Below are 26,766 nucleotides of genomic sequence, written 5' to 3'. Positions count from 1 at the left end.
TCTGTTGCCACTGGCCTGTTTGTCCCAGTATATGTGTATATATACATATATATGTATCTATGCAAGTATATATTCTTGCTTTATTTAATCAAATATTAATTATGCCAAGTGTCTATGATTTCTTCTAGGAAGAGTATTCAATTGGGTTTTAGTTGGCTGCATGTTTTGATTATTTCCTATTCAATCACAGTCTACCGTGGAAAAATGAACGGAATTAATATCCTATAACATTCATATCCATGATTGGTGAGTCTTAAGATCAAATCTATTGATTTTTCTGTTGTTAGTATTCCTCTGCTGTGATATATCCCTTGTTAATAACTTCTTGTGCGGCTAATGAAGGAGGGCTTGGCAGCAATGACACGTCCCGTGGTGGCAGCAATATTTTTCTCTGTAATTCCTTCCCCCGCTCCCCCCGATGGGCAGCAAGAGGCAGGGACCCCGCCCCAGCTCCTCACCCCGGGCCTGCTCCGGAGGCCGCCGCAGCGCGGTGTGGGCGCTCCGCCGGGCCGGCAGGGGGCAGTAGGGGAAGCATGAGGGACAGTCCGGGCGGCGGGCTCCGCCTCACCGGGCAGGGCACGACCTGCGGCTGCGCAGTGGGAGCGGCCTTTTCCCCCCCTGCCGCGGAGCGCAGTTGTCGTGCGGAGCGGGCCCCGGCCTAGGCCTAGACCGGACAGTACCTGGCACGATGGTCAGTACCGGACCCGCAGGACCCGGGGGGGAGGAGGAGCTCTGCCCGCGGCCCTGCGTCCACCGCGCGGCTCTGCCCGGCCGGATGGAGGCCGATTGGCCCCGGGCCGGGGCCGGCAGTGGCGGGTCCAGCGTGGCAATGGCTGCCATGAGTGCCGGGACCCGCGCCGCAGGGTGGATTGTAGTGGCGCGGCGGGGCTTTAGCGGGGCCCGGCACGGTCTGGACGGGCCTCGCCACCATCCGCCCTGGGTCGTGGTCTATCGGTTGGGTGAGGCGACGGGCTGGGTCGGGCCCAGGCGCGTGGCTGTGGGCCGACGGGGGAAAGAATGGGAGGTGGTCGGCGGGCCGGGTTTGTCAGAGCACCCGTACCTTGCAGCTGGCGCCTGGCCGGAGGGCCGGGGAGTGCCGGCGTCTGACGGGCCGACAGCCTTCCTGCCGCGGGGCTGGGCGGTGGAAGCGCTGGCAGGGGCTGCGGAATGTCCGCCCCGTCGGGGAGTCAGCGAAGGCTGTTGTGTTCTGTGGATGGGGGAGCTGCGGGAGATGCCGGCTGCACCACAGAACTCGCTCTAGAAAGGATTGCCTGCCGGGGGAGTGACTGGAAATAACAACAGTTACTGCTTCGGTGCCTGCAAACAGGATTTCAGTTAACAAAGTTTCGGGGTTTTTCGATATGGTGACGTTATGGGGAGAAGTGTGCATTAGTTACTGTGGGAAGGATAGAAAATTTAATCTAAATGTATAGGTTAAAGTGTTTTATTCATAGCAGGTTGAATTTAGTTAAAACGGTTTTGACTTGCATGGGTTGTATGTTAATAACATCTAGTTATATTTTTTATTTAAGGGGTTTGTGAAAGTTGTCAAGAATAAGGCGTACTTCAAGAGATACCAAGTGAAATTCAGGAGAAGGAGAGGTATTGTGATATTCCCTGTAGCATTAAATTATTAAATATCATTAATATAATTACATGACATTGAATATTCCTACTTTTTTCATACATTCTCCACACTGTAACTATTGTCTTTCAGAGGGAAAAACTGATTACTATGCTCGCAAACGTTTGGTAATTCAAGATAAGAATAAGTACAACACCCCTAAGTACAGGATGATTGTGCGTGTTACCAACAGAGACATCATTTGCCAGGTAAGGTCTGTGGTGCTTGCTACTTACCTGCCTTCCCAGAGTGAAATAAACAGAAACTGTGATGGGTGAAACAGCTTGGATTTTATTTGGTCTTGATCTGAGCAGATTTTATCATGTAAAGTAGGTTTTTAGAAGAGAGCAATCTTTTAAGGATGCAGCTGCAACCTCATTCAGAAACCTTATTCACAATACAGAAGTTTTACTAGTGTTAACCTCTTCAGCAGTGTTGTTTGTATTCTAAAACTGTACTGATAGGGAGCTTAATGAAAGATGTTATGGAGAGGGAAGGTTTGCTGGTTTTTTCCTGCTGTATTTAAAGTGCCTTCAAAAGAGGGTCTTTTTGCTTGGCTGCAAACAAAGTTGGCTACCTGATCTGTCAGCCTGCATGGGCTGTTGCAGTGTATTTGATGGTTCTGTGGCTCATGTGAAGCAGCTAGGCCCTGTGATGGCTTTCCTGTGAGATTAAATGAGAATAGTAGGCATTTTTTTTGTGCTTATGCAGTTGTGTGTGTCTTGTCAATGTGATTCACTTTTTAAAAAATTTTCAGAATGTTTTGACTAATTTTTAAGTTAAAGACTTGGGTGTGTTTTGTTCTGTTATAAATACGTGTTGTTTAGCTCAAGAAAAAGAAGGTAGAAAAGTTAAAACTGATTTCTTCATAGAATAGTTATCTGCTGAGAACAGTGTGGAGTGCTGTTTTTTACAGTCAGTGCAGACAAAACTATATAACTTTGATGAGGTTATTTCATCTTTGAAACTCAAAACAAAAATCAGTGGTGGCAGGTGCTTGCATCTGACTGGTGGTGCCTTTCCAGTATGCAGGAATCCTGCAAAAAGAGGACAGCTTTTAGAAGTAGAATGGATATTTGGGAGGCAAGAGGAGAAGGTTCTGTATGTGAAAGGAGCAGTAGACAGATCTGCTAGTACTTTCTGTCACACAGGAGACCCATGAGATTGTGAATATCTCAGACTCATTAATAAAATAATTCCATAAGGACAGTACCAATATCATCACAAACTTCAGAGATATTTTTCAGTTTTTCTGAGGTGCATCATATACTGCATTACATGAGAACTCCACACAGAAAGTGAGATCCACATCTATAATGATTCTTTGAGAAGTTGCTTTGAGAATAAGAAGTTTCCTGGCCTCTTGTATGTGGTTACTAATGTAAACTGGGACAGATTTGAATTCACTGCATCTGTACTTGAGGCCTTCATTATACCTTTTTAAAACAACAAAACAAAAACCAACACAGCCCATTGAGTTTACAGGCAAGGTTGGCAGTTTGCTGAACCATTCCTACACAGAGTTCCTGTTGGCTTAAGCAGATACCAAAGAAACAAAAGATTGAGCCCAGAATTACTGTGAAACCACTAACTGTTGTTTCCTTGTCAGATTGCCTACGCCAGAATCGAAGGTGACATGATTGTCTGTGCTGCCTATGCCCATGAGCTGCCAAAATATGGCGTGAAGGTTGGCCTGACCAATTATGCAGCAGCATATTGTACAGGTCTGCTGCTGGCACGCAGGGTAGGTACCTGTCAGATTAGAAGTTGCTGCTCTGTCTGTCTGGTGTCCTTGCTGAAGGGAAGGCCCACTTCCTCAAGTGGCACGTTAGTATAAATACTCAACTCCGGGCTTTTCTAAATGCTAACTTTTGTTCTTTACCATGTAGATTTGATGGCCTCTTGTGACTGTCAAATCACAGTGAGAAGTATGACAGCATGCAGTTTCAACTCCAGCAGCCCACTTTTAAGTGTCAGTACTTAAGCTTGGTGGAGGGAGGGAATCAGGATAAAAATGTAAGAAATGTACCTTTAAGAATTCAAAAACATAAACAGTATCCATCCATTTTCCATACAATCTCGAGAATCAGGTCTTAGGTTCCCTGGTGCACTTGTTGGCACAAAATGTTGAAACTTAAGACATGCTTACCATAGTGGTTGTTAAAAACTTTGGGTTTTTTAGTATGGTGTGCGTAATTTTTGTAAAGAAATTGTTGAAAACATGAAGATACTACAGGAAATTTACATTTTAAGGCGGTGGTGAATCTTCATTTTATCAGAAAATGTAAAGAATTTCAGAAGTGCTTCTGTGTTCTTCCTGACAGCTTCTGAATAAATTTGGTCTTGATAAGATCTATGAAGGCCAAGTTGAAGTGACTGGTGATGAATACAATGTGGAAAGTGTGGATGGAAAGCCTGGTGCTTTCACATGCTACCTGGATGCGGGTCTTGCCAGAACTACCACTGGAAACAAAGTCTTTGGTGCTCTGAAGGGTGCAGTGGATGGTGGTCTGTCAATCCCTCACAGGTAATCTACTCTCTCTGGATGAATTCTTTTAGCATTAACCTCAGATGCTTCTGTATATGATAGCCTACTTACACAGTCACTTTTTGTTAAATAATCACTACCAGGTTGTAACAAAATTACACAGCCTAGGTTCTGGGTTGGTTTTGTTTTGTTTGGTTTTTTAATCCACAAGTGCAGTTCTGGTAGTGTTCCTTGCAAATAGGAAGATACACTGTTAATTTTTTTAGAAACTCCTGAGCGGTATTGTTGCCTTTACTTCAAATGATCAGTTTATTGAATGGACTTAAATAATAACCTTTGGTATTCTGTTTTAAGTCTTAGCAAATTGGGTGTATATATTAGTTTCCCTATGAAAAGGTGTTCACCGGCTGCAAATGCACTGGCTTTTGCTACAGTTGTCACTACAGTTGTAGGTCTGACAGTCCACCTGTACTAAAGATTTCCTTACGGAAGTAGCGACAAGTTCTGTCATAGGCTGTCAATGACTGACTCAAGTTTTTTGGCAGTTTTATTTAATAATGTTGATTAAACTGTTAGTACAGTGGACTGCTGCTTTCTGCTAGGCGCTGGGGGGGGAAGCATGAGATCTGTTGGGTATTATCCTGCCTTCTTCCACACTGTCCTATTCATCCATCCTTGAGTAATTGTCACTTTTCTCACTTGGCTGCTACATGATGATATTCCCAGTGACTGACACTCTGTAGTTGGTCCATGGTGTGTCCATGATGTATTGCACTGTTTCAAGACGGGACTGATGGCAGCTGGCATTTTCATTTTCTGTATCTCCTGATTTTTATTTAGAGAGACCTATCCCTCTGTTATCTCTAGGAGAATCTGGTTAACTAGTAATTTTTTGTGAAGTCTATCCTGTGAATTAGAGGATTTGGCAGGATGTCCTTATCTGACACTGAGTGCTGTTTCACAGTACCAAACGTTTCCCTGGATATGACTCGGAAAGCAAAGAATTCAATGCAGAGGTTCACCGCAAGCACATCATGGGCCAGAATGTTGCAGATTACATGCGGTACCTGATGGAAGAGGATGAAGATGCTTACAAGAAACAGTTCTCCCAATACATAAAGAACAATGTGACACCTGATGGGGTAAGATTTATCTGGCTGGCTCTTGTGCATTAATAGGGATGGAGATGAGTCTTGCATAGGGCCTTCTCTAGTAATGCAAATAAGCTTGACATATAGAACAGTGATTCATGGTGTATGTTATTCACATTGAGACAGTATTTTTCCTTCATTAAGGGCTCTTTAGTACGCTGTAGAACTTTTGAAAGTGACGTCTTTTCTACTGCTCTGAAGCTTAACATTCTGCCTGTGAGTCTGAGTTTACAGGACCTGTACTGTAAGATAGAGCACTTGTTGGTTTTTTTTCTGATATGGAAATTAACTTGGCGTTTCTATTAACTTGAAGTAGCTATTTCTGTACCACAGCCTGTCATGTTTGCAACCAGTGGTTGCAGCTGTAAGGATGTGCTCTACACTAAGTCTGTTTTACAATTTGTGTGACTGCATAGATAGTTCTAGGTCCCAAGTGAATAGAGTAGCTCAGCTTAGCTCTATTGTAGAAGCTGGCAGCTTGTGGCACTACGGAGTGTAACACATCTTTTTCAGATACTATTTTGGAGTACTTTGTAGAAACTACTGTAAGATCTGTAAGATTACTAAGGTGCTTCTTTCAGGTGTTAAAACTTGTTCCAGATGGCTTGTCCTGCTGTCTGTAAGGTTCTTGCTTGGTTTCCCCAATTTGGTGGTTGTGAAGCTGGAATCAAACATTCTTACGCCCTCTTCTGGGCTAAGGAAAACTTGGCTTCCTTCATTATCCGTTTACTGCTGTGAGGTTTTGGGTTTCTTTGTAAACATAACTAATGGCTTATTTCTTGTTACTTATTTTTTAGTAAAACCTAAGTAATGTATTACAATGTATAGATGAAGTAAAAATTTATATTTGTAGTATCTTTCTTTTGCAATTAAGTGCATCCAGGGCTTAAGTCAATAGACAGATCTCTTTGTAGATCCAGAAATTTTCACAGCTGGGGTTTAGTGTCTTAATTAACTACCAGAAAAGGTATTTTTAAAGTTGGTGCCATCATGGAGCTGTAGTTTTGGGGATGGAGCAGCAGAGAGGTGGGCATCCTCTGGTACCTTCTGCTATTGAGCTTTATAGCTGGAAAGATCGCTTCTGTTTCCCTGGCTTGTATGTTAGATGAATAGTCAATCAAGTGCAATGACCTGCAGTATAAGCAGTCAAACTGCTCTTTGGGTGTAGTCTCTGCTAATCTTGGTGTATCCTTGGAGATGATGCAGGGACTGGGGTGGCTCTTGCAAGAGTTTTTGATGAGTAGCTGCTTTCACAACTTCTACTCTTTCCCTCTTAATAAGCAACTTCTGTAATGTGTACTACAGTAGACTCTGCAAATTGAAGGTATTACATGTCTGACAGTTTATGTGGACTAATTTTGGTTTAGTAAGTAAACATGAAGTATTTTATTACAGGCAGTAGAATTAACTTTCTAGACTGCCTTTTGGTTTAAATGTAGGGAAGCTGTGGCATTGAAAGTAGGCTTCAGAGGAAGAAGTGTTTCAAGGGCCAAGATGGTAGCCTGTCTTTATGAGACTTGCAAGTAGCCTGTAGTTACACTGTGGCTTTGGTTCCTTCCATATCTGTGAAATAAAGGTAAGATTACTTTCTCTGTTTTGAGTTCAGTTGTGGGTTTGGATGGGTAAGTTGCATTACAGCAATAGCAGGGATTTCAGTATGCTGTGTCAGTGATCTGTATAAAGTGCTTTAAAAAGGCAGCCAACCAAAATGACAGGCTGAATTGTGATGTAAACCTGTTTCCAGTAAGAGCATCTTGAATTTTTTATCTGATCCTATATGGACCACTATGCAGAATTTAACTGTTTGTTTATTTAAAGATGGAAGAGATGTATAAAAAAGCCCATGCTGCTATACGGGAGAATCCAGTCCATGAAAAGAAACCCAAGAGAGAAGTCAAGAAAAAGAGGTAAAACTCATCTTCTTTAACATGAATGTGACTTCTCTGATGTAGAAATTCTGGTGAAGTGTGTTACAGAGGTGGGAATATATTGACCACCCTTTTGTTTGTTTCTGCCTTGGATGTATCACACACTGTGCTAATGTTGCAGGTGGAACTGTCCCAAGATGTCCCTCGCCCAGAAGAAAGACCGTGTTGCTCAGAAGAAGGCCAGCTTCCTCAGGGCCCAGGAGCGCACAGCTGAGAGTTAAGACAACTTCCACAATTTTCTATGAAGCTTTGGAAAAAGTGGCAATAAATTTATTGATTAAGCAACTGTGTAAGACTGGCTAATTCATGTATCTTATAAAGATGTAGAATATTTATTATCCAGATATTGTTATCTTGAGGCTTTTTTTCCTTCTTCAAAGTACTGTATGAGTTGAACTTCTTTACAGAGGAGAAGCAACTTCAGAACCAAAGCTGCTGCATTTGAAATACTCATAGAAGAAGGGGAAATATATTTAATTTTTGGCATGACTAGTATCAAAGATTAGATGTAAGAACTTGCTGCTTCTAATGACATTATTTTAAATCTTGTAAAAAGGACTTAACATGTCCCTCACCATTTTTCTTTCAGCATATTTAATGTTATGGAGGAATCTATGTAACAAGAAAAAAGCAGGAATAGTCCCAGTAGGTTATAAAGCCTCTGCCCAAGGGCAGCCTTAGGCTTTCAGGAACACAAACAGCACTTTCCCTACTGTGACTTTACTGTAGCTAATAAAAGAATACAGGTCTAAAGTTATTAGGTTTCCTTCAGTAATTGAGGTAATCACAGGTAGTGTTTTAAGGTAAATATTTCACATAAGATAGTGAATAGACAAGAATAATCACATTTTAAGTCTGCTTAGTTGCAGAGGCCTTGATTTGCCCCTGTTCCTTATTTTCTCCTACACCTGTTTAACAGGTACTTGTTTTCCATTACTTACTGAAGTGGCTTGCACAGTTGAAACATGAGTCGTGTAGGCTGCATGGAGGAATGTTTTGCTTTGAATAACTGGTTAGTACTGCTACTGAAAGAGAAAAGGAGACTTCTGATTTATTGTAAACAGAAGTGCGGGGTTTTTTTCCAATGAAAGCTCCAACTTGATGCAACAGCAATAAAAATGAAGTTTCTGTACAAGAAACTGCACTAGAAAAGTTTTCCAGTTTTTTGAAATACTCAACATAATTGTGGATTCAGCAATGTCTGCCCAAAATTACTGTTGGATCTTTCCCACTAAGAACATGACCACTTTACATCTGAGTGCAGCGTAGCTGCCAAACAAGCCAGAGGCAATTGGCATTAGCATAGTAATTTTTAAACTAAAAACATGTTTACAAAAGTAAACTTTTAACCCAAGCTTCATACTCATACATACAGAATAGAGAAATTGGTTCCTGTACTTCAGCTTAATCATTTAAGAGAGTGCATTCAATACAGAATACCTATAGCAATTATCAGCCTTTCAAGTATTGAAATAAAACTTGTCCTTGCCTATGCTGAAAATTAAAGGACCAGGACTTGCTGTGTACTCATAGTACAGCTATGAGTGTCATTAAAACCATGAAGGATTGAACTACTTCATACCTAAAGCATTTGCAAGTTAAGCATAAACAGAAAAGTACTGAGCAAAGCATTAAGGTGTCACATGAACATCCAGTTCTGCATAATTGTGAACATAGGTGCAAATCAGAGAAACAGCAGGGATGCAGATTAAAGGTGTCACAGTGGTCATGCCATGTGGAATGCCAGGATCAGATGGTGTTTACTCACAACTTGAGACCTAACCATGACTCAGATGCTACTAGAAAGAATTGACACTACAGCTCACTTTTTTTCCCCATCTCATTCCTAGTTGTTACTTACAGGCTGCCATTACAGCAATATTCCATGATGCTGTGCTTCTGTCCTACAGTTCAGATGTAGCTCTTGCTTACATACTTCTGCAATAGTTCAATAGGATTTAAGTACAAGTCCATAGCTAAATTTAAAGGGACAGTGAAGTCAGTCAAGGCTTCATCCACAGCTATTTTTTCACATCATACAGCAGATTCCTACACTTTAAGCTTCCTTTTTTAATTCTGAGGACATCTCTGCTACCATTATTTTTAAAAATTAACTTCAGTTCTCATAAAAATAGCATAGTCTACAAAATCCTTGTCTATATTAGCTACAGTTTAATTTGGGTTAAAGGTTTCAACTGAAGCACAATAATCAATAGGGTTTTTTAAACGGCTGTTTGACAGTGCTGCTACACTGTATACATGATTGTAAAAAATAACATTCTAAAATTCTCAGCTCCCAATATAGTTCACTGTATAAGGACTTAATTAAAAAGTGTTGAACTATTGAAACATCCAAGATGTAAGCATGAGGTAACAAGGTGTAAATAGAATCTGATTTAAGTCTCATATTACAACCTGTCAGTTCTAGACTAAAATTCTCGTTTTCCACAGTTTAAAAATAAAAAATCATCAATGTGCAAATTCTGCCATGCCAAGGTTATAGTAAACTTCAGTCTCAGTTCAGGTTATTCACAGCAGCAGCTTGGACTCACATTGTTTTCAGTAGTGGTGGTTCTTCATAAATCTACTTAGTTTAAAGATCTTTTGCAGGTGTTTCACAAGTGAGCAATGATTTTCACAGAACTGTACGATGTTCCATCAGTTGATGTGATGGCACAGTGAATGCTTTCATCCCGTTAAAGATCTGACAAAGTGCACAGAACAGTCAAGCATGCAGGGCTTTTGTTTCCTTAATACAGCACTGAACACCAGAGGTGCTTGTGGCCTCTGCCTGAACATTCAGTGTCATGTTCATTCACTGAGAAGCACTGGCATACGGCCCTGTCTGAAGGGCAGAGTTGAAGAGCCATTCATGAAATCTAAATAAAGAAATGTCTTTAAAAAATCCTGCAGATTGTTTTTATCAAAGGTGGGAGGCCACCTCATGTCAGGCATCAGTGTCTTCTGCTGGTGAAGAAGCTAAGAATCATTTGTATGGGAAATTTTCTTCCACAGCAAAGTTTTTAAGTTATTGAGTATTAAAGAATGCTCCATTTCCATCTGATTTGCTGTGACTTTAAGGGCGATGCACAAGTACAGTTGTTTTTCTAGTTCTTCATGAATATCAGGAGGAGCACCACGAAGCAGATAGTCCTTGAGTAGTTGACAGGCTTTTGCCAAGTTTGGCTGAATTACTTCTGTGGTACATCTCATTGTGGTTTGGTCACACAGAGTCCTACAGTCTGTACCATAAATACAGTCCAAATCCGATTCACACTGGCGATCTTTAATTATTTCCTTCAAATTATTTTCTGGCACAATTTTTCTCATATCCATCATTTTCAAATCATATTTATCATTATAGCCCAAGTTTTTGGCACTGGTATCACACATAAGAAAGTTTCCATAAGGTCCATGGAAAATATCTTCCACAAATTCCAAAAGCCCTATAGCTATTTTTGCCTTTCTTGGCCATGATGGAGTAAACCATTGGTCCATGCTTCTTCTGAAGCCAGAAGGAATGAAAAGTTCTATCATCCATGGAAGGCTGATTCCATAGAGAGAGGTATATTCAACTCTTTCAGTCACGTAGAGATCCCCACAAAAACCTATCAGCTTGGGAGTATGTTCTTTATCCTGCAAGATCACCATTAACAGGAACTCATCTAGCTGCAGAAGTGCCCACGCAGATTTCGCCTCCGGCAAAGAAACTCTACCATCTTTGTTTCCATCAGCGAAATTCAGGATGAGATTAACCAGTTCTGGAAGATTCCCTTGTTCACCCAATTTTGCCTAAAAGCACCAAATGAAAGATTAAGCATGATTTCATTAACCACCATTAACCCACCTGTCATTCTACCTTTTGTTACTCTATAATATGATGGGGTATGTTACGTTCTAGTTTTCAGTGGCTATAGATGTTACAGGATTTCCTATCCAATGCCTGAATTGCTTCCTTTTTGTTTCATTAAATAAATATAGAATTCAAATGTTCAGATTAGGTTTAGTTTCCAGATGATTAAACCTCACAGGTGTAGAGGAATTACAGTATCAACTGTATGTATGGCCAACAAGTACCAAGACACAATGGGTACAAGTTCCATATGGTAAGTGTACTGAAATACTTAATTTTGTTTATTGAAATACCACCTCCATTGTATCAATACAGAGAATGAAGCCATAGCTGGAATCAGAACTGTTGCATTTTCAGCTACCACCAACATACATAAGTGGTCAGGCAAACTTTATCCAAGTTCTCCTAAAAACTCAAAACTACCTGCTGCACACCCATTCTTAAAGACAAAGCTACTGTAATGCATGACAGCTGTCACCAGCTTTATGTAATTAATGTTGTATTTGTGTGCATGGCTACACATGCTCACTCAGCTAGAAGAGCATTATTTCCCTCGCTGGAGACATAGGAGCTATAAAAATAAAGAGAATTTTAAGAAAGAAAACCCAAAATCAGTATGGACACAGCATCAAATTGATGCCCTTATATCATAAAAAGTCTGGGGGAGTATTCGATGTAAATATCACATTAATATAACAGAGAAAGAACTGGGGGAGTTACTGCTGGTCATTCTGGTTAGAGATTCCTGCTGATCAGTTAACAGTTACTCTTCCTAAGCATTGAAAGTTTTCAACTTGTTCAGTCTTTGTGCCTGGCTACAATAGCCCCCAAAGCTGCAAAATATTTTTTTAGATGTATTTTTTATAGAAATACATGTGAAAGATGTAGACATGCAAGACACATGCCAGCTTCCATCTGTTAAAAAGCAAGCAAAAAAATGATAATTAGTTACTGCAAACTTTGAGATAAGCATCTCTGGGAAAAACTATTTTTGTGCTGATTAGTTTTCTAGCATGTGCCTGAACAGGACTCATACAGTAGGGTATTCTCTCTAGCTGCAGGAAAATAAGCCTTTCTGTCAAAATAGAACAAATGAGCATACACTTACTTTAAAAAGACCATATACCATTTCTTTAAATTTCTCAACAGTGGTTCCTCTTGTTGGTTTATCAAACAGGACTACTTCCTTCCTTGGTTCTGGGTCAGTACCAAAATCAAGCTGAGCAGCTTCTTCCATCTGGCATTTTATAACACCTTGCAGATTTCCCCAGATTCCTAAATACATCTATTCAGGAAGAGGAGAAAAAAAAGGTCAAAAACATAGAAGTCCATCATCTAAAGACCACCTCTACTACAACTACTGTCAAGAGTGATAGGCAGATACACAGATGAAGAAACACATTCAAACACTGGCAAATTCAAATACAGTACACTGCTGCAGGTACTTAGGAGACACTGCACTGTCAAAATACAAAGCTTGATAAAGAGCATATTGTTGGCATTACTAATATCTTGGCATAGGTTGTTAAGAGGCTGCTGCTTCCATTTGGGAAACCAGGTAGCAAAGTAACAGGCTGTACAAAAGTATGGGTATTCTGTCAAAACATGGAAAGATCCAGTATATTATACATGTTTATAAAACATATGCACTATAAAATAATATACCCCCCTACATATGGGAATAATGTAATATATATAGGTGTGTGTATGTATATATATAGGTGTGAACTGTACATAATATATTATTATCAATATATAGTATGCCTATACTATATGTATATATGTGTATAAACGTGTTCTGCATGTCACAACAAACAGTTTGAAATAATTTGTGTTAAACAGACACAGCTTGCTGACACTAAGATCTACTTCATGCTCTAGAGAATGACATATTGGTGGGACATAAAACTAGGTTGGATGCATAAAGCCTTACCTGGTTATTAGGCCTTGTTGACAAACATTTTCCAAAATACAATGTTTTTTTTGCACAAAGACTGCTACATGCTGACCCATCAATAACTCCAGTCTTGTATTTATCACACTGAAACAAACACAGAAAAATATTTAGCAAGCCTCTACCAACACCTGATTCTTGAAAGAAAAAAAATTTAACAAAACAATTTAAATAACCCTATACCATCTGTAACTGAAAAGGAAATCTTATTTCAGCATATTGGACTATCAGAATTTAATTAACTTACATGTGACACTGACTGAAATGGCTGTGGAATTAGTCAGGACAAACACTTTAAAAAGCTATGCTAAATATACTTACTATTATTTTCCTACAGTCATGTCCTCTGCATAGTTCTGTGTAGGTGGAGTACTGAACATATATAACCCAGCTGCCAATAAATACTACTAACCAAGAGATGAAGAGATACTTCACCCGAATATACGAGAAACGGACCTAGAGGACACAGAGAAAATATTGTTCATAATTCATTCAGCAGTCAAAATAATGGAAACAAACATGAGTCACCATTTCACATTTAAGAACTTGAACCCCACAGTGATAAAATAGGCAGACTGCATTACATGGAACATCTACTTCTTTCAGTGAGCAAAACTGACTGGGGAGGTCAGTTTGACTTACACAGGTGAAAGGAAAATTTATATAAATAAAGAATATAAAACATGACCAACCCTCACAGGGCAAGCTAGACTGCAAGAACCAGGTCTATGAAAATCAGAAACTGTCAGAGCTCAGCTGCTAGCATTTTTCTCTAATACCAGTTACATGGGTTCCACTCCTGGGAAATTAAATCCAGCAGACTAGGAATCTGGTAAAAAATTAATGTGTGTTATGGTAAAACATGCAAAACAGATACATAATGAGCAGGATGGGTATCAGACAGGTTCCATGTGCTGAAGTCTCCCATTCCTTCCTTGAAGTTACACTATTTTAATTATGCAAATAAAATTCCTCTGTACTAGCCTCACCTTCAGTAGTCTTTCCCATAACTGTATGCAAGACTTTCCTGTTGTTTCTGTGGCCTCACATTTACATTTTTCACTAGGGATAGAGGGAAAAAAAAGTATTTATACATGAAGAATTAAGGGAGAGCTAAGTGCCTTGTAAGAGAAGAAGCATGTTTTGGTTTTTGGTTTTTTGGTTGTCTTTTTTTTCTCCAGTCAAAATCTGCAAATTCTTCATATCTGCAGTCTTCACTTTGCTCAGCACAAGAATTCAAAATTTCAGTAAAAAATTAGAAGCATCACTACAGTTTATGTGGAAACAACCTTACACTTCAGACATCTTATTGAAGTAAATGAGAGCATTAACAAGCTTGTATATGAGTTTAATATAAGAGGCTTAACTTGAAATTGGATGCTTTCTTTCCGTAGGATCATTTACACGAATATGTTCCATTTATAATCTCACAACCTCTTTCCTTGCTTCAATACCAGTTCCTCTGCCTTTGAGTAAATATTGTAGTTACAGTCCAGCATCTGGACTGTGGCTTCTATTTTATTTGATATACTAAGATATAATTTTCTATATTTCATCTGAAATATCACAAGATGATTTGGTTATACAGCCACAGGAACTTCACTGATAAGTAAACAGTCAAAAATTCATTAGTGTAATTTTCTCAGTTTTTCTGCTTTTGAAAATCAGAACTGAAACAGACCAGTCAAATCTCTGAACTTGCTTCAAACTATAATTTCTGTGCAAATTCTTCAGTATGGTACAAACTGCTTTGCCCTTGATTCTTGCATCTCTATATTGAAGCCTATTTTTGTTGTCATTACAGCTAAAGAAACTGGTCACGAGTCTGTACCACAGATGAAATCAGGGAGTTGTCCTGATTCACAATCCAAGCCTGAAAATTGTTGTGTAAGCACAACTATAGGATAGTGCACCTTGGCATAACCAGTAGAAATATTACGAAGTAATTTTGCTAACAACATTTTCAATATTTTTGCCTTATTTAAAGTTTTGTGTCATCAATGCTAGTGCCTTCACCTTTTCTTCAAATTACTTCCTGTCTATTTCCATCTGATTCTGCAGCACTGGCCTCAGTTCCAGTTCCTCCACTGTCTGTGTTCCATTTTCATCTAAGTTTTCAGGACTGCTTCTCCTGTTTCTCCAGCATGACCTGCCTGCTTCAGAATCCTTGTCTTGAACTACTGCCCATGTACAAAATATGCTTATCACCCACAAGCATCCTTCTTTTGCAGCTCTGGGAAGCCAGCAGAACTGGTATGGCAAAGCACTTCAGAGAGTGCCTCTCCTTGTTCTCACTTCCAGAATCAAAGGAAAGCTGTAAGCAAGGCAGATAGATTCTTTGCATAGTTTAGCTCTTACACCCACACTACACAAAATATATCAGAACAAACCCAAAGAGATCTATTCTTCCCCAGCAGATCTGTCCCAGGAAGCCCAGGTTACCAGCCCTGAGGCAGCTCTCCAGCAGAGGTCTGTTGAAACAGTTTTCAACTGCAAAGCGAACTGAACCAGCAGATCAGAAACACCTGAGGTACAGCACTGAGGGACTTCCAGATCTGGATCCGTTGAGAGCAAATAAACAGATTTTTCTCAGTCTGTCTAAAGACCATAATGTGCTGTTTCTTTGCTACCTTCACACAACCTGCTGGTTGCAGGCTAGATATTTAATAGTTTTAGTGCTAACATATAAGAGCTACTGCACTATAGTAATGCAGGTTCAGTATCTTCTGTAATATTTTTCATATTTCTTCTATACAACCTAAAACTTCATGGTTTCATAACCTAGAGTTTAAGGTTTTTTGCTTGTTTCAACACAGGAATAATACCAATGAATGCTCTGTAGTACAGTTCCTGAAATTACCTAACTACATGAGTCATTCATCTATTTTTACTTTGGCCTAATGTTTCTGTAACTAATACAGTATCAAACATAGTGAATGATCTTCTTTGCCTTCACAAGCACAATAAGATAGCACAGCATCTAAAGAGAGGTACAAAAGCTACCTGTAATTAAAACATGGTATTTTGATAAAATCAGATCACATTCCATTATTGATAACTATGCAATGAAGACATGTTCATAGGTTTCTTTCTGTACTTGTCTTTTTGTCAGTATTGACTATTATTCAACTGAGCAAACAGCTGCCCATTATTCTCACTTCCACTCCCTTGCCCAAATCCTCTGTCAAAGGTTACCACCTCACCACACAGTCAGCAGAAGCATAGGTCTCATACTCTGGGAATAATCCTCTCAATGAAAAAACATTTTCACTGGAAGTTTCCTGTAGTCAAACAAATAATGAGTACCTAAGCGAGGGGCACATGTTCAGTCTGCCTCTTAAACTGTATGTTTATTAAATTAATGCAGCACAGGGTCAGAGGGTATCTTAGACTCCCTCAACAACACTCCCCAGAGCTCAGCTGTTAGCACACTTACCAAGTACAATTACAATGAACCAGACTGAAATGAAAATGGCTGCACTGGCAAAGGCTGACTCAAACCATGCTTAACATCTCGCATGCATACTGCCCCAGAGCTAACTTCAGAAACTTTGTTTTCCATCTAAATATAAACTACCAGTGTAGTGATGTGAACATAATCTCAGACAAGTCTAATCTCAATGTGTGTTTCAAAAATAAATAAATCCCAAAGACAACCATCACACACACACACACAACTCCAGCAACAGAACCCTTGAGCAGCCAATCTGAAAAAGATTCATGTTTTTAAACAGCTTATGATGTTTTACCTAAATTTGCTACCAGCAAAAAAACAGAAAGAGGTTTGTTTTGCATTTCAGGTAAGCTGTTTTCCTTTCTACCCAATCTCCCATAGTCTGTACTCAGCTCAGAGGTGCCAAGATAAACTATATAGAGAAAGAAAGAATGGTAGTCTCCTATTGTCCATCCAGCACATGGCCTACAGAAGCTGGAAAGGCTGACAAGATAACATTTCTACACATAAAAGCTTTCTCCTGAAATGCAGGTTTTGTGATTTCTTAGTTTCTTTGGGGATTATTTTAAGTAAACAGCACTATAGTACAATCATAATAATTTCAGAATTCAGTTGCAAAGCTCAGTGCTTTCTCTACTGTATCATGTACTTAAATGTTCAATTGCCATTCATTTATGAAGTTAGAATCTGAAGAAACAATTACTTTTTAATCCTGTCAGAAGTCATCTCATATCTTGACATACTGTCTGCACATTCTTCAGGGAAATACTTCCCCTATAAGTCCTATTGTTCAGATAAGTCTATTTCCTTCAGAAAATAAAAAAAAGCATAAAGTAAAAATAAGATTATAAAAAAGGTTTCCAATGCAAATGGTACAATTCAATTCATTAAAAACACAAGTTCATGACTTTCTCCTCCTAGCCACAAATGGGCAGGCTGCAACGTAAGGGCAGGATGAACTATGCAAACCTTGGCAGGGGGAAATCAAGTTAACACAAAGGGCATTCAGTTGTAGCCTTTCCTACTTTTATTCCTCTTTAAGAGTGCTATCTATAAACCAATTGCATCCAGAGTTCTTGCAATATAAAAGAACCTAGCCATCTCAACAATGCTAAAATTCTGTGCCAAAATGCATCAACATCAATACATACAACCATGCTGATAAAAGTTCAATGTTAGATTTACTCAGTTTCTTTGAGGTGGGTTCTATTCATATGGTCCAAGTCCCAGTTTACTCCACACTGCACTCTACAAAGCATTCCAACTATTTCCTTTAAGTTCTGTTGTCCAAGTTGGAGGACAAGGAACTTAAGGGGAATTTTTTTTTTTTTTTTTTTTGCTGTAAACAATCAAATCAAGGAAGAAGATAGAGCAAAGCACCTCCTTTCTTTTAGTTTTATTTCTCCAAAGAAAAGCCTGATTTGCCAGAAACCATCACAATACACTCCATATCTTGATAACAAACACCATGCATAAAACCAGTCAATGACAAAAACTGCATCAGTACAGTTTCTGGGTATGTTTACTTCAACATACCAGCAGTTCTTTCAGGACTTTCTCACTCACTGGAGCCAAGTCTGGATCTCTAACTCCATCACACAGAGTTAACATGAGATTTTTTTTACTATGTGAAAGTCTACTCAAAACCACGAAAGGATACCAAACATAATGGCAAGTAGTTTTCAGTGATTCAAGAAACATGTCTGAGACAGACACTGATAAAACTTTAAAAAAAACAATCAAAAAACACGGCTTGCGGATTATTATTAAAAAGTAACCACAAGAAGGATACAGCTGCCATTTATAGATACTAAATTAAAATATATGAAAGATTATTATTCTACAGCTGCAGTCAGTCTGGAAAGTAAGTCTGCAAAGAACAGGATGCTTGGGGCAGAGTTTAATAGGAAACATAAAAAATATTTCCTTTTTTACAACCTGAATTTTGATTTTAGAAATGAACCTATTTGATTACCCAGTCTTTAATAAAATAGTGCAGAAGACCTACAGGAGAACTAAAACTTATTTTATCACACCGTCATTTCTACAGACAACCATGACATCTTCCTACAGCCTGTCAGAAGACCCTGCTTTACCTATTTGAAAGATAACATACAATGATTTCCTTTAGAGATGGGGGAATCTGGGTTGTGGGTTGTTGGGTTTTTTTAAGCTATTCCTATTAACTCTACTATTGCAGAACGTAAGTACTAAAGCACTGAAAACTACTGATAAAATCTCAGAAAAATCAATAGAAATAAATCTGAGAATTTTAGGCAAAGCTGCTCCACGTGTTAAAACTCCTTGGGAACCAAAGCTTTTAGGACAACAAACCCCCTTCATTCCTCAAACTAATTTAATGCAACTTTGTATTAAATGCATACCATTTACTACAATCTCAGAACCCAGCAGTGGTCAGGACTGCAGCTCAGGACCACAGCACAGGCCTGGAGAGAATGCTGTATATATGGGTTTATCCAAATCTGTACACCTTCTTAGGCAGAAAGCAAGTATGTATGGGACAGAAAATCCTCCCCAAATGCCATCTAACTACATCATACACTTGGCAGGAAGTTCCAGAGAAGCTAGATTTATTTTGGGCTCAGCACTGTGCCAACACAGTTGCATAGCTCTTGACTTGAAAGAGGCTTATGTCCTGCCAGTTCAGAGCACAGGCAGGAGCAGACATCTGCCCACAGAATACTGCAAGGTTCCACTCTTTGATTCAAAGGGAATTACTCTTCTAACAAGAACCTCCTTATCACATTCAACAAAAATTGCTATCATTATTTGGTTTCTTCCCATACGTTCACCCCATCACATTTCCATTTCCTCCCCAGAACTGGTCTGCAAGTGCAGATACACTCAGTCCCCTTCATCTCAGAAGTGTCAGAACTGGTGTGCATGTGCTGTGCTGATGCAGCAGGGACAGGAGTTTAACTGGTTAGGTCACATGTGCACCAATGCACCCTGAGCAAGCAGACTTGCTGTGCTTATGTTACACAGATCACTTGAATACATTTCTGAGCAACAACTCCCAGACAGATATTAGAGAGCAATACATATAGACAAACGTCATTTGGAATTGTGAAATTGCTAGGAAACATTTTTAATAACATATTCAGGGTGACAGAAGAACTGAGAGTTCTGAAGTTATCAGTAAAGGATGAAAGTGGAATAAACCAGCTAACACTATTTCCCTTTGCACCTTCACTCTTCCATTTAGACTTTCAAATATGAGCCAAGGAACACAAGAATGACGGAAGGCACTTGTAATGCTTAAAAGGATATTAAAGAGACTTCTTCCATCACTTGTATGTTCTCCTGCGTCATGTGCATTGAATAATAATTAGATATTCATCGTCTGGAACAGAACTGAAAAACCAGTTCTGGCAGAACTCAAGCCTGGATGTACTCCAAAGCATATGTAGAGTAGTGGATCAAAATGCAACATAACTTGCCATTTTTTTGGTAAGGTACTTTTTATTTATAAGATTTTTATGATTAAAGATTATAAAAGTGTTTCTTTGTTTAATAGTACAAAGAACTTATTCTGCAAAGTATTCCACATAACTTATCTCCAAATCCAAGTTGCTGACTCCATTTGCTTTACCTATCAGCAACAGGAAAGAAGAGATTAAAAAAAAAAATAATTCTGTTTTGTTCCCTATTCAGACTGGTTTATGGATCACAGGATCCATTTCAGGAAGCCTGACATGATGTCTGAGAATAATAGCCTATGCTGTAATATATGACATGTAGCAGACACATTCAGATTTTTAACAGCAGATGATGCATGTTTAATGACTAAATGGGATGGGACATAGAGATGGGACATCTCTAAATCTAAACAGTCTGTAAACTTGGTCCAGAACCTCTAGAGGCCTGAAAGCTTCCAAACATGCAGGTGTTATTTACATAGTTATTGTCATGTGCTATCCTGCTGGCTTGCCCTCAGCCTCATGATACAATTGCTGACTACAGCTATCAGAAAAAACTTCAGGACAGCATCTCACAAATTTGGGGCACTAACCTCGCTTTATAAAACATGAAACAAATCCCAACGGTGTTAATCAATCAACTGTAATATTCTAAATTACAATTAAGATTTTTATTTTGGTGCTATTTAGGAGTGTTTAAAAATTTGTCAGGTTTGAGGGGCTTTTTATGTTTTACTATTGTTACATGATTTGCAGCCTGAGCAATGGGAAAAAATTGTATTTCAGAGTTTCTGCTTTGTAACAAAACTCTAACATTATCTCTGTGAGTCCCTAGCCACTAGGTTTGGGGCTGAGGTAAGATACTTAAGAGTTTACCCTGCTCCATGAGCTGGTACTTAGCAACACGTCCTTTTTAGACAGAAAGATCATCAGCTGATTACCAGTGGATCTAGCATTCTGCATAAAAGTTAAAGAACATGTAAAATAATAGCAATAATAATAATTATTATTATTATAAAGCATTTGCCACAGAGTATCAGTTTCAAACTAATTGATAACATCCTGCTCCTATTACAGCAGGAAAACTAGAGGAGGTATTAAGTTCTGCCACATGGAACCTGGTGTTCTAGCAACTCGCTATCAACAATACAGTTTTAAAAAAAGTCTGGAACAACAGCCAAAAGATCTGGAAGTCACTCAGCAATACCTTCCATTGTACACCCATCTTTCCTGGTGTGCTAGTTGAAATACTGCATAGCAATACTACACAAATCTTTACATCTAGCTTGTAGCTATATCAAAGCATTAAAGTCTAGCATTTACGTAATGAACACTGGACTCTTTTGAGACAAATCTCAATAAAACACTCAGGAATTAGTGTAGTTCAGCCATGACTTCATTCACTATCTAACACAGAAAAATACATTAATGTTCACGAGGCCACTATTAGATCTGCAGATGAGAAGGAATCAAAACATTTGGGACTTTAAAATGCATAAGGATGTTCATAATTTCTAATCCAATGACCACATAGCATTTAACAAAATATTAAAAGGTGATGTACATGTAAGTAGCATATATAAAACCAAGAAAATACTATATTTATCCCCTTCAACTCAACAAACGCTCATTTAGGTTACAATTTAACTAAAATGTAACAACAGATAAAAAGGAATCCCAGAGAATAACCCTCACCTCACTAGTAATTCACAGCAGAACTTCCTGCTACGTGACAGCCACAGCACTTTAAACCAAAACATCCTTACACAGACAGCTTAAGTAATACAAACATGCACCTGTACATGTAAATGTAAGACTGTCAACGAATGCATACACAAATACATGGAGCAACTAAATACTGGACAGCAAAAGGGAAGTATCCAGCATTAATTCTTTCAAGATACGTGGAAAATTAGTCTGCTCATGCAAGCTCCAGCACAGCCCCTGATGGGATGGAATTCCACAGCACCAGCAATAGGTGTGAATGTGGGGCAACGCGTGAGCGCTCCTCCGGGCCCTGGCAATGCCGTGGCAGTGGCTCAGTCTCCGGTGAGCCCGAGGGGGCCGGCGGGGAGACTGCCGCCGAACAGGTCCAGCCGGAGAGCAGATAGCTGGGGAGGGACCGGAGCTCGCTGCACCCCAGAGAAGGCAGGAGAGGCCCGATCCGACCGGCGGGAGGGGCGGCAACAGGCAGGGCAACCCCGATGCCTCCCGGCACCTGCTCCCGTGTCCCAAGACGCGCTCCCCAGAGAACCGGCGGCCCCGGCCACCGCCTCAGCCCCGACACCGACACCGCGATCTCCGGCCGGCCGAGCCACCAAACAACACAGCCAGCCGAGCACAGCCGAGCTCCCTCCGCCGCCAGGCGCCAGCGGGAAGGAACGACGACCGCACCCGCGCCGGGAGAAGCGGCGATCCCTGCGGGGGGCGCCTGCTCCTGAGGTAACTTTGCGGGGGGAGAGCGGGGAGGGCAGGGTGCAGGCACCGGCCTGCCCGCCCCGCCCCGTCCGCCGCGGGGGACGGACCCCTTGCCGGCCTACCTGCGCGTACTGGGGTTTTCTGAGCCAGGCCCCCGGGAAGAGCCGCTTCGCCATGGCAATCACACATCCCCGCAGCGGGCGGCGATCGGAGGCGGAGCGGCGAGGAACGTTTCCCCGCCTTGCCGCTGCAGCCGCGCCGACGGCTCGGCTCGGCACACGCGCGACGGTGGCTGTGGTGGTGGCGAGGGAAGAGGCAGCGAGCACGGCTGCCAACCCGCTCAGACACCGGCAGCGGCGGCTGTCAGCGAGCAACAGGGGCGGCAGCCCCCGCCTCCACTGAGGCAACGACCCGCCCGCCCCGCCACCCGCTTCTTAAAGGGGACGATCGCAGCTGCTGAGAGCCAGACGGGCGGGGCCGAGGGGAGAGAAGGGCGGGGCGCCTATAGGCCACGCCCCTTCGTGAAGCTGATGGGCGTGGTCTCTCGTTGTCCCGCCCCCTCTGCCCCCTTCAGCCGCCTGGGGCCGGTGGGCCTGTCAGGGTCTGGGTTCCCGCTCCCGGGCTGTGAGGGGCGGGCGTGAGACTCGTCTGGCAGAAAAGTGCTCTTGCCTGGGGACAATTATGAAGAAGTCAGTTAATAAATAACGTGTCTCACAGATTGCAAACAGGCTCCCGTCATTTACTCGATGTGGTATTAAAAACAGCTGCGGGGCTGCCGCAGTCGTAAAAAAATAAAGAGTATTTCCTCCGAAATAAGAGGGAGAGTGTTTGCATACTGTCCTATTAACACAGATTTGGGACATCAGTCTCATAAAGCTGGGGAGAAATTATCAATGGCTCCTTCACCAGAGGATCTCTCAACAGCACACACTGGTGAAGCTCATGATCTGCTGAAATTTGTGGTAGCATCACTAACTTCAAGTAAAATCGCCCTTTCTTATGCAAAATTTTATATTTATTTTGCCTTCTTCTGTTTATGAATTGACTGTGACTTCTTTTAATGCAATGTGTTTAGCAGAGTCTAAGTCAGAAACTGAGACTCACCTGTTCAAAGACTTTTTGGCTGTGAGACTTCAAGCAAAAAGATAGTGCCACAGTGTAGGGATAAAAATAATGAAATGAATGTGGCATGTTATGGCTTCTGGTGTTCAATATGCTTACCAAAGAGGGCTTCTTGGATGAAAAGACAGGTCACAAAAATCCTACTGTAAGAATAAGTTACTTTTTTTTTGGCAAGGCTTACTCTTAAGGAGAGATATATATCTGGAAACCAAATGTTAGGTGCTCACAAAGTATTAAAACTCTGCAGAATTTAAAGAGATGTGTGCTTTAAGATTCAAGAACAGTCTGTGTCTGCTTTTTGAATAATTGTAATCATTACCAGCATCACTCTGAAGTATAAATCTGAAAATTAATTAGTAAGATTTGTCACTCCAGTAAAAGCAATCCTGGCTTTAATATCAGCCAGCGATTCTCACAGTCAGGGGTTTTCTTCTCTTTCTATTCAGGCAGGCCCAGATGGCCATGCTGTGTGCATCACCTTCCTCTACTGTTCAGTGATTTGCACAAGTTTAGCTTGGTTATGGGTATGAAATGTAAAGGCAACACAAGAGGAGGCCACAGAGCAAACATTTAAATGTTTTGCTGAATAATCTCAAGGTATTACTTCATCCAGTGCTCTGTGACAGCCCTTGAGATGACAGGCTAAGAGTAATCAGGAAATGTGTGTCTCCCATATGGCAGGAAAGGTTCTAAATATTTCATTCCTCTTATGTCTGGATCCAAATGGTTCCTGGCATATGTTCATTAGGGGATATATATTTCACTTAGTACATGAGATCTTAGTCATCTGTGAGAGCAGATGCAGCATGGAAGGTTTCAGTTCTTCTTGAGGGACTCTTTGTGCCCAGGCTTTGCCAAATGCTGAAATGTACTGCCATTTCAGCCTTTTTCAGCTACCCGTTCAACACGGAATTCCCAGTTAAGCCTTAGGAGAGGCAACTCCTGCTAAAAGCTCTGCCATGTGAACCAGAAGAGTAACAGAAAGGATACAACCTGCACTGACTTGGCATTCAGTGGGTGTGCAAAACCAAGTAAGTATTGTAAAGACAGGGGGGCAGATGCAAAATTAGTTAGAACATCAATCATAATGATGTTGTACTTACTGTACAGCCTCCCCATTCACACACACCTTTCCACTCTGCAGTTCACACCTTATCCAATTTTGTCAATGCCAAAAATTTGGTATATCTTGATTCCCAAGCTGTAAAAGTTATAGTGATTTATTGCTACCTGTTAATACCTAAGTTTCCTATCCAGCTATATCAACACTGAGTGTTTTTATTATAGTGATGCAGGGATTGTGTGTAGGATAGAAACCACTTGCTGAATATAAAAATGCAGTGTTCGTCACTCACAGTGTCAAAAGGTAAGTGTGGTTTCTTGCCTTCAACTTCAGCACTGTGATAACTCAGAGCTTGTTGCAAAAATACTGAAAATTACTCATAAAAAACTAAAAGTGGTTACCATGTGCTTAAGTGTCCAGAATTCTGTATATGCTATGGATAAAAATATGAGACTTATTTGGAGAGTGGAAAACTACTGAGAAGAATCTGAATTCTTCATGATACTCAGTATAATGAGCATCTTCATAAATACAACAAATATTTTTATCCAATTTCTTTTGAAGAAAAGTCTGTGTTACTCGAGCAAGTAATAAAGGTTTTAACATTAACCAAAAGCTAAATGTTAACTTACTATAATGGTGCTGGATTTGCTTCTTGCAGTTATTTGGAGCAGCTGCACCCACGTAGCACTTCAAGTTAAATGCTATCATAAGAAACTCCATGGGAAATCCCTAGGGTTCACACACTCTCCACCATTGTATTATGTGCAGGAAGCCTCTGGCTAATGTTAATAATCACAAGACTTCTCTTTTTCACAGCAGCATTACCCACATTTAGTCTGCCTAGCATGGCTTCCTGGATTAGTGCTCTCATTCTTTGGAAATGCCTAAGAAATATTCTATGATCCCAGGCAGTACCACAGTTTTAAAGTATTACGGCACTAGTAGGAATTGAACACCTAAGTATTTGCCCACTACTTTGGTCTGTAATTGCTTTCAATAACTGTATTTATACAATATACACCATGACAATTATTTAAAATAAAACCATCTGCATTGCTTAAATAAAATCTAAAAAAATCTAGGGGTTTCTATCTCTTTGCATTACCCAGCTATTGAGGTGCTTGCTCAGAGACCTGTCTGGGAGTCTGTTTTCATAGACCTTCCTTAGGCTTTTCTTTGTGAAAAGAAATTAAGATCTGGAGTCACATACACCTAAACTTTCCCTCATGTTCCCTTCAGAGTGAGATTCTGTTTCCTTCCCCTCTGCAAACTTCTCTGAATTCTTATTTAATTGGTGTGTTAATTTTAATTTTAACTTAACAGAATATTTCCTATCACACTGAAATTCTTGAAAGTGCTGGTGCTTCAGAGGCATGAATAGGTGGAGCCATCTCTCACCCAGAAAGAAGACGAAGCCCATTAAGGATTCTCTTGTGGCTTAACTTGTCATAAACAAATCATTAATCTACTAGAGGAAACAGACTCTTATAGCCAGCAGGTTTCATTTCTAAGGCTGTATTTATATGGTCACTTTAATCTTGCACAAATCTGCTGCAGAAGCAGATGGTGTCACTTTCTTCTCTTGCTCCTGTGGTTGGTGTCTACCTTCTCCTTTGGGTTGGTAAAACCGTATCTGTTATACAAAGAACTACCTCAATGATCTGAACTAAAAATTAATCTTACTTCGTTTTTTCCTCTGAGTTAGGTTAGAGACAGTCCAGTTCTTTTCATCAACAGCTTGGATTTATTCCAGAGTAAAGTGTCTGTTTGTAATCACTGAAACTTTTATCTTATTTAAACTTATCTATGTAAAAAATCATGTTTTAATACAGTCAGATAAATTACATAAATGTATGCAACTCATTTCTAGCTTTTGACTGAGATTAGATCCTGCTGTTATTGAACATTCAGACATACCTGATTAATTTGGGGCACAAGTCTTTGCTTTGAGAGTCACAGTGTCTACTGTTTTTTCTGGTATATTGTTTAAAATTCAAAATGTACTAGAAGATATTACAGTTAATAGGTCTTAATAAATGTCATGGTTTAGGCCCACCTGGTATCCACCAGGCCTTCACTCACCCACCTCCCCCCACACCATGAGACAGAGAGGAGAAAATCCACCTCAGGGTTCATTAATGGAAACAAGGACAGGGGGGGTTGCATTCCCCAGTTACAATAGCAGGCAAAAACATGTAACAGACATAACAGACATAAGATATAACATGTCTAGAGTAAATAGATCTTTGTAAATTTAGAATAGAAAGC

At 40.3% G+C, this 26,766-nt stretch overlaps 2 protein-coding genes and 1 non-coding gene across 4 annotated transcripts; 2 read left to right on the top strand and 1 right to left on the bottom strand.

Annotated features, from left to right (window-relative positions):
• Positions 1 to 551: 551 nt before the first annotated feature.
• On the top strand, positions 552 to 7,481 carry RPL5 (ribosomal protein L5). The gene is made up of 8 exons (XM_030455197.1): positions 552 to 691; positions 1,533 to 1,602; positions 1,718 to 1,833; positions 3,234 to 3,368; positions 3,949 to 4,151; positions 5,077 to 5,254; positions 7,082 to 7,170; positions 7,313 to 7,481. The coding sequence occupies exons 1-8, from the start codon at positions 689 to 691 to the stop codon at positions 7,410 to 7,412; spliced, it is 894 nt and encodes a 297-aa protein (XP_030311057.1). The 5' UTR covers positions 552 to 688; the 3' UTR covers positions 7,413 to 7,481.
• LOC115598725 lies at positions 4,818 to 4,913 on the top strand. The gene has a single exon (XR_003987865.1). It is a non-coding gene; the product is annotated as a small nucleolar RNA SNORD21 (small nucleolar RNA).
• Positions 7,482 to 8,219: 738 nt separating the features above from the next.
• Positions 8,220 to 22,710, bottom strand: DIPK1A (divergent protein kinase domain 1A). Of its 2 annotated transcripts, none has more exons than XM_030455196.1 (5): positions 22,433 to 22,710; positions 13,411 to 13,454; positions 12,978 to 13,085; positions 12,153 to 12,329; positions 8,220 to 10,983 (listed from the first exon to the last, which is right to left on the bottom strand). In XM_030455196.1, the coding sequence occupies exons 1-5, from the start codon at positions 22,497 to 22,499 to the stop codon at positions 10,171 to 10,173; spliced, it is 1,209 nt and encodes a 402-aa protein (XP_030311056.1). In that variant the 5' UTR covers positions 22,500 to 22,710; the 3' UTR covers positions 8,220 to 10,170. The 2 variants fall into 2 exon arrangements, with proteins under 2 accessions (XP_030311056.1, XP_030311055.1); XM_030455195.1 differs by having other exon boundaries at positions 13,320 to 13,454; positions 22,433 to 22,704.
• Positions 22,711 to 26,766: the final 4,056 nt, after the last annotated feature.

The sequence above is a fragment of the Calypte anna genome, chromosome 8 (genome assembly GCF_003957555.1).
Source record: "Calypte anna isolate BGI_N300 chromosome 8, bCalAnn1_v1.p, whole genome shotgun sequence".
NCBI lineage: Eukaryota > Metazoa > Chordata > Aves > Apodiformes > Trochilidae > Calypte > Calypte anna.
The sequence above is the reverse complement of the archived record's forward strand: the minus strand, read 5'-3'. Positions and strand labels throughout refer to the sequence as shown.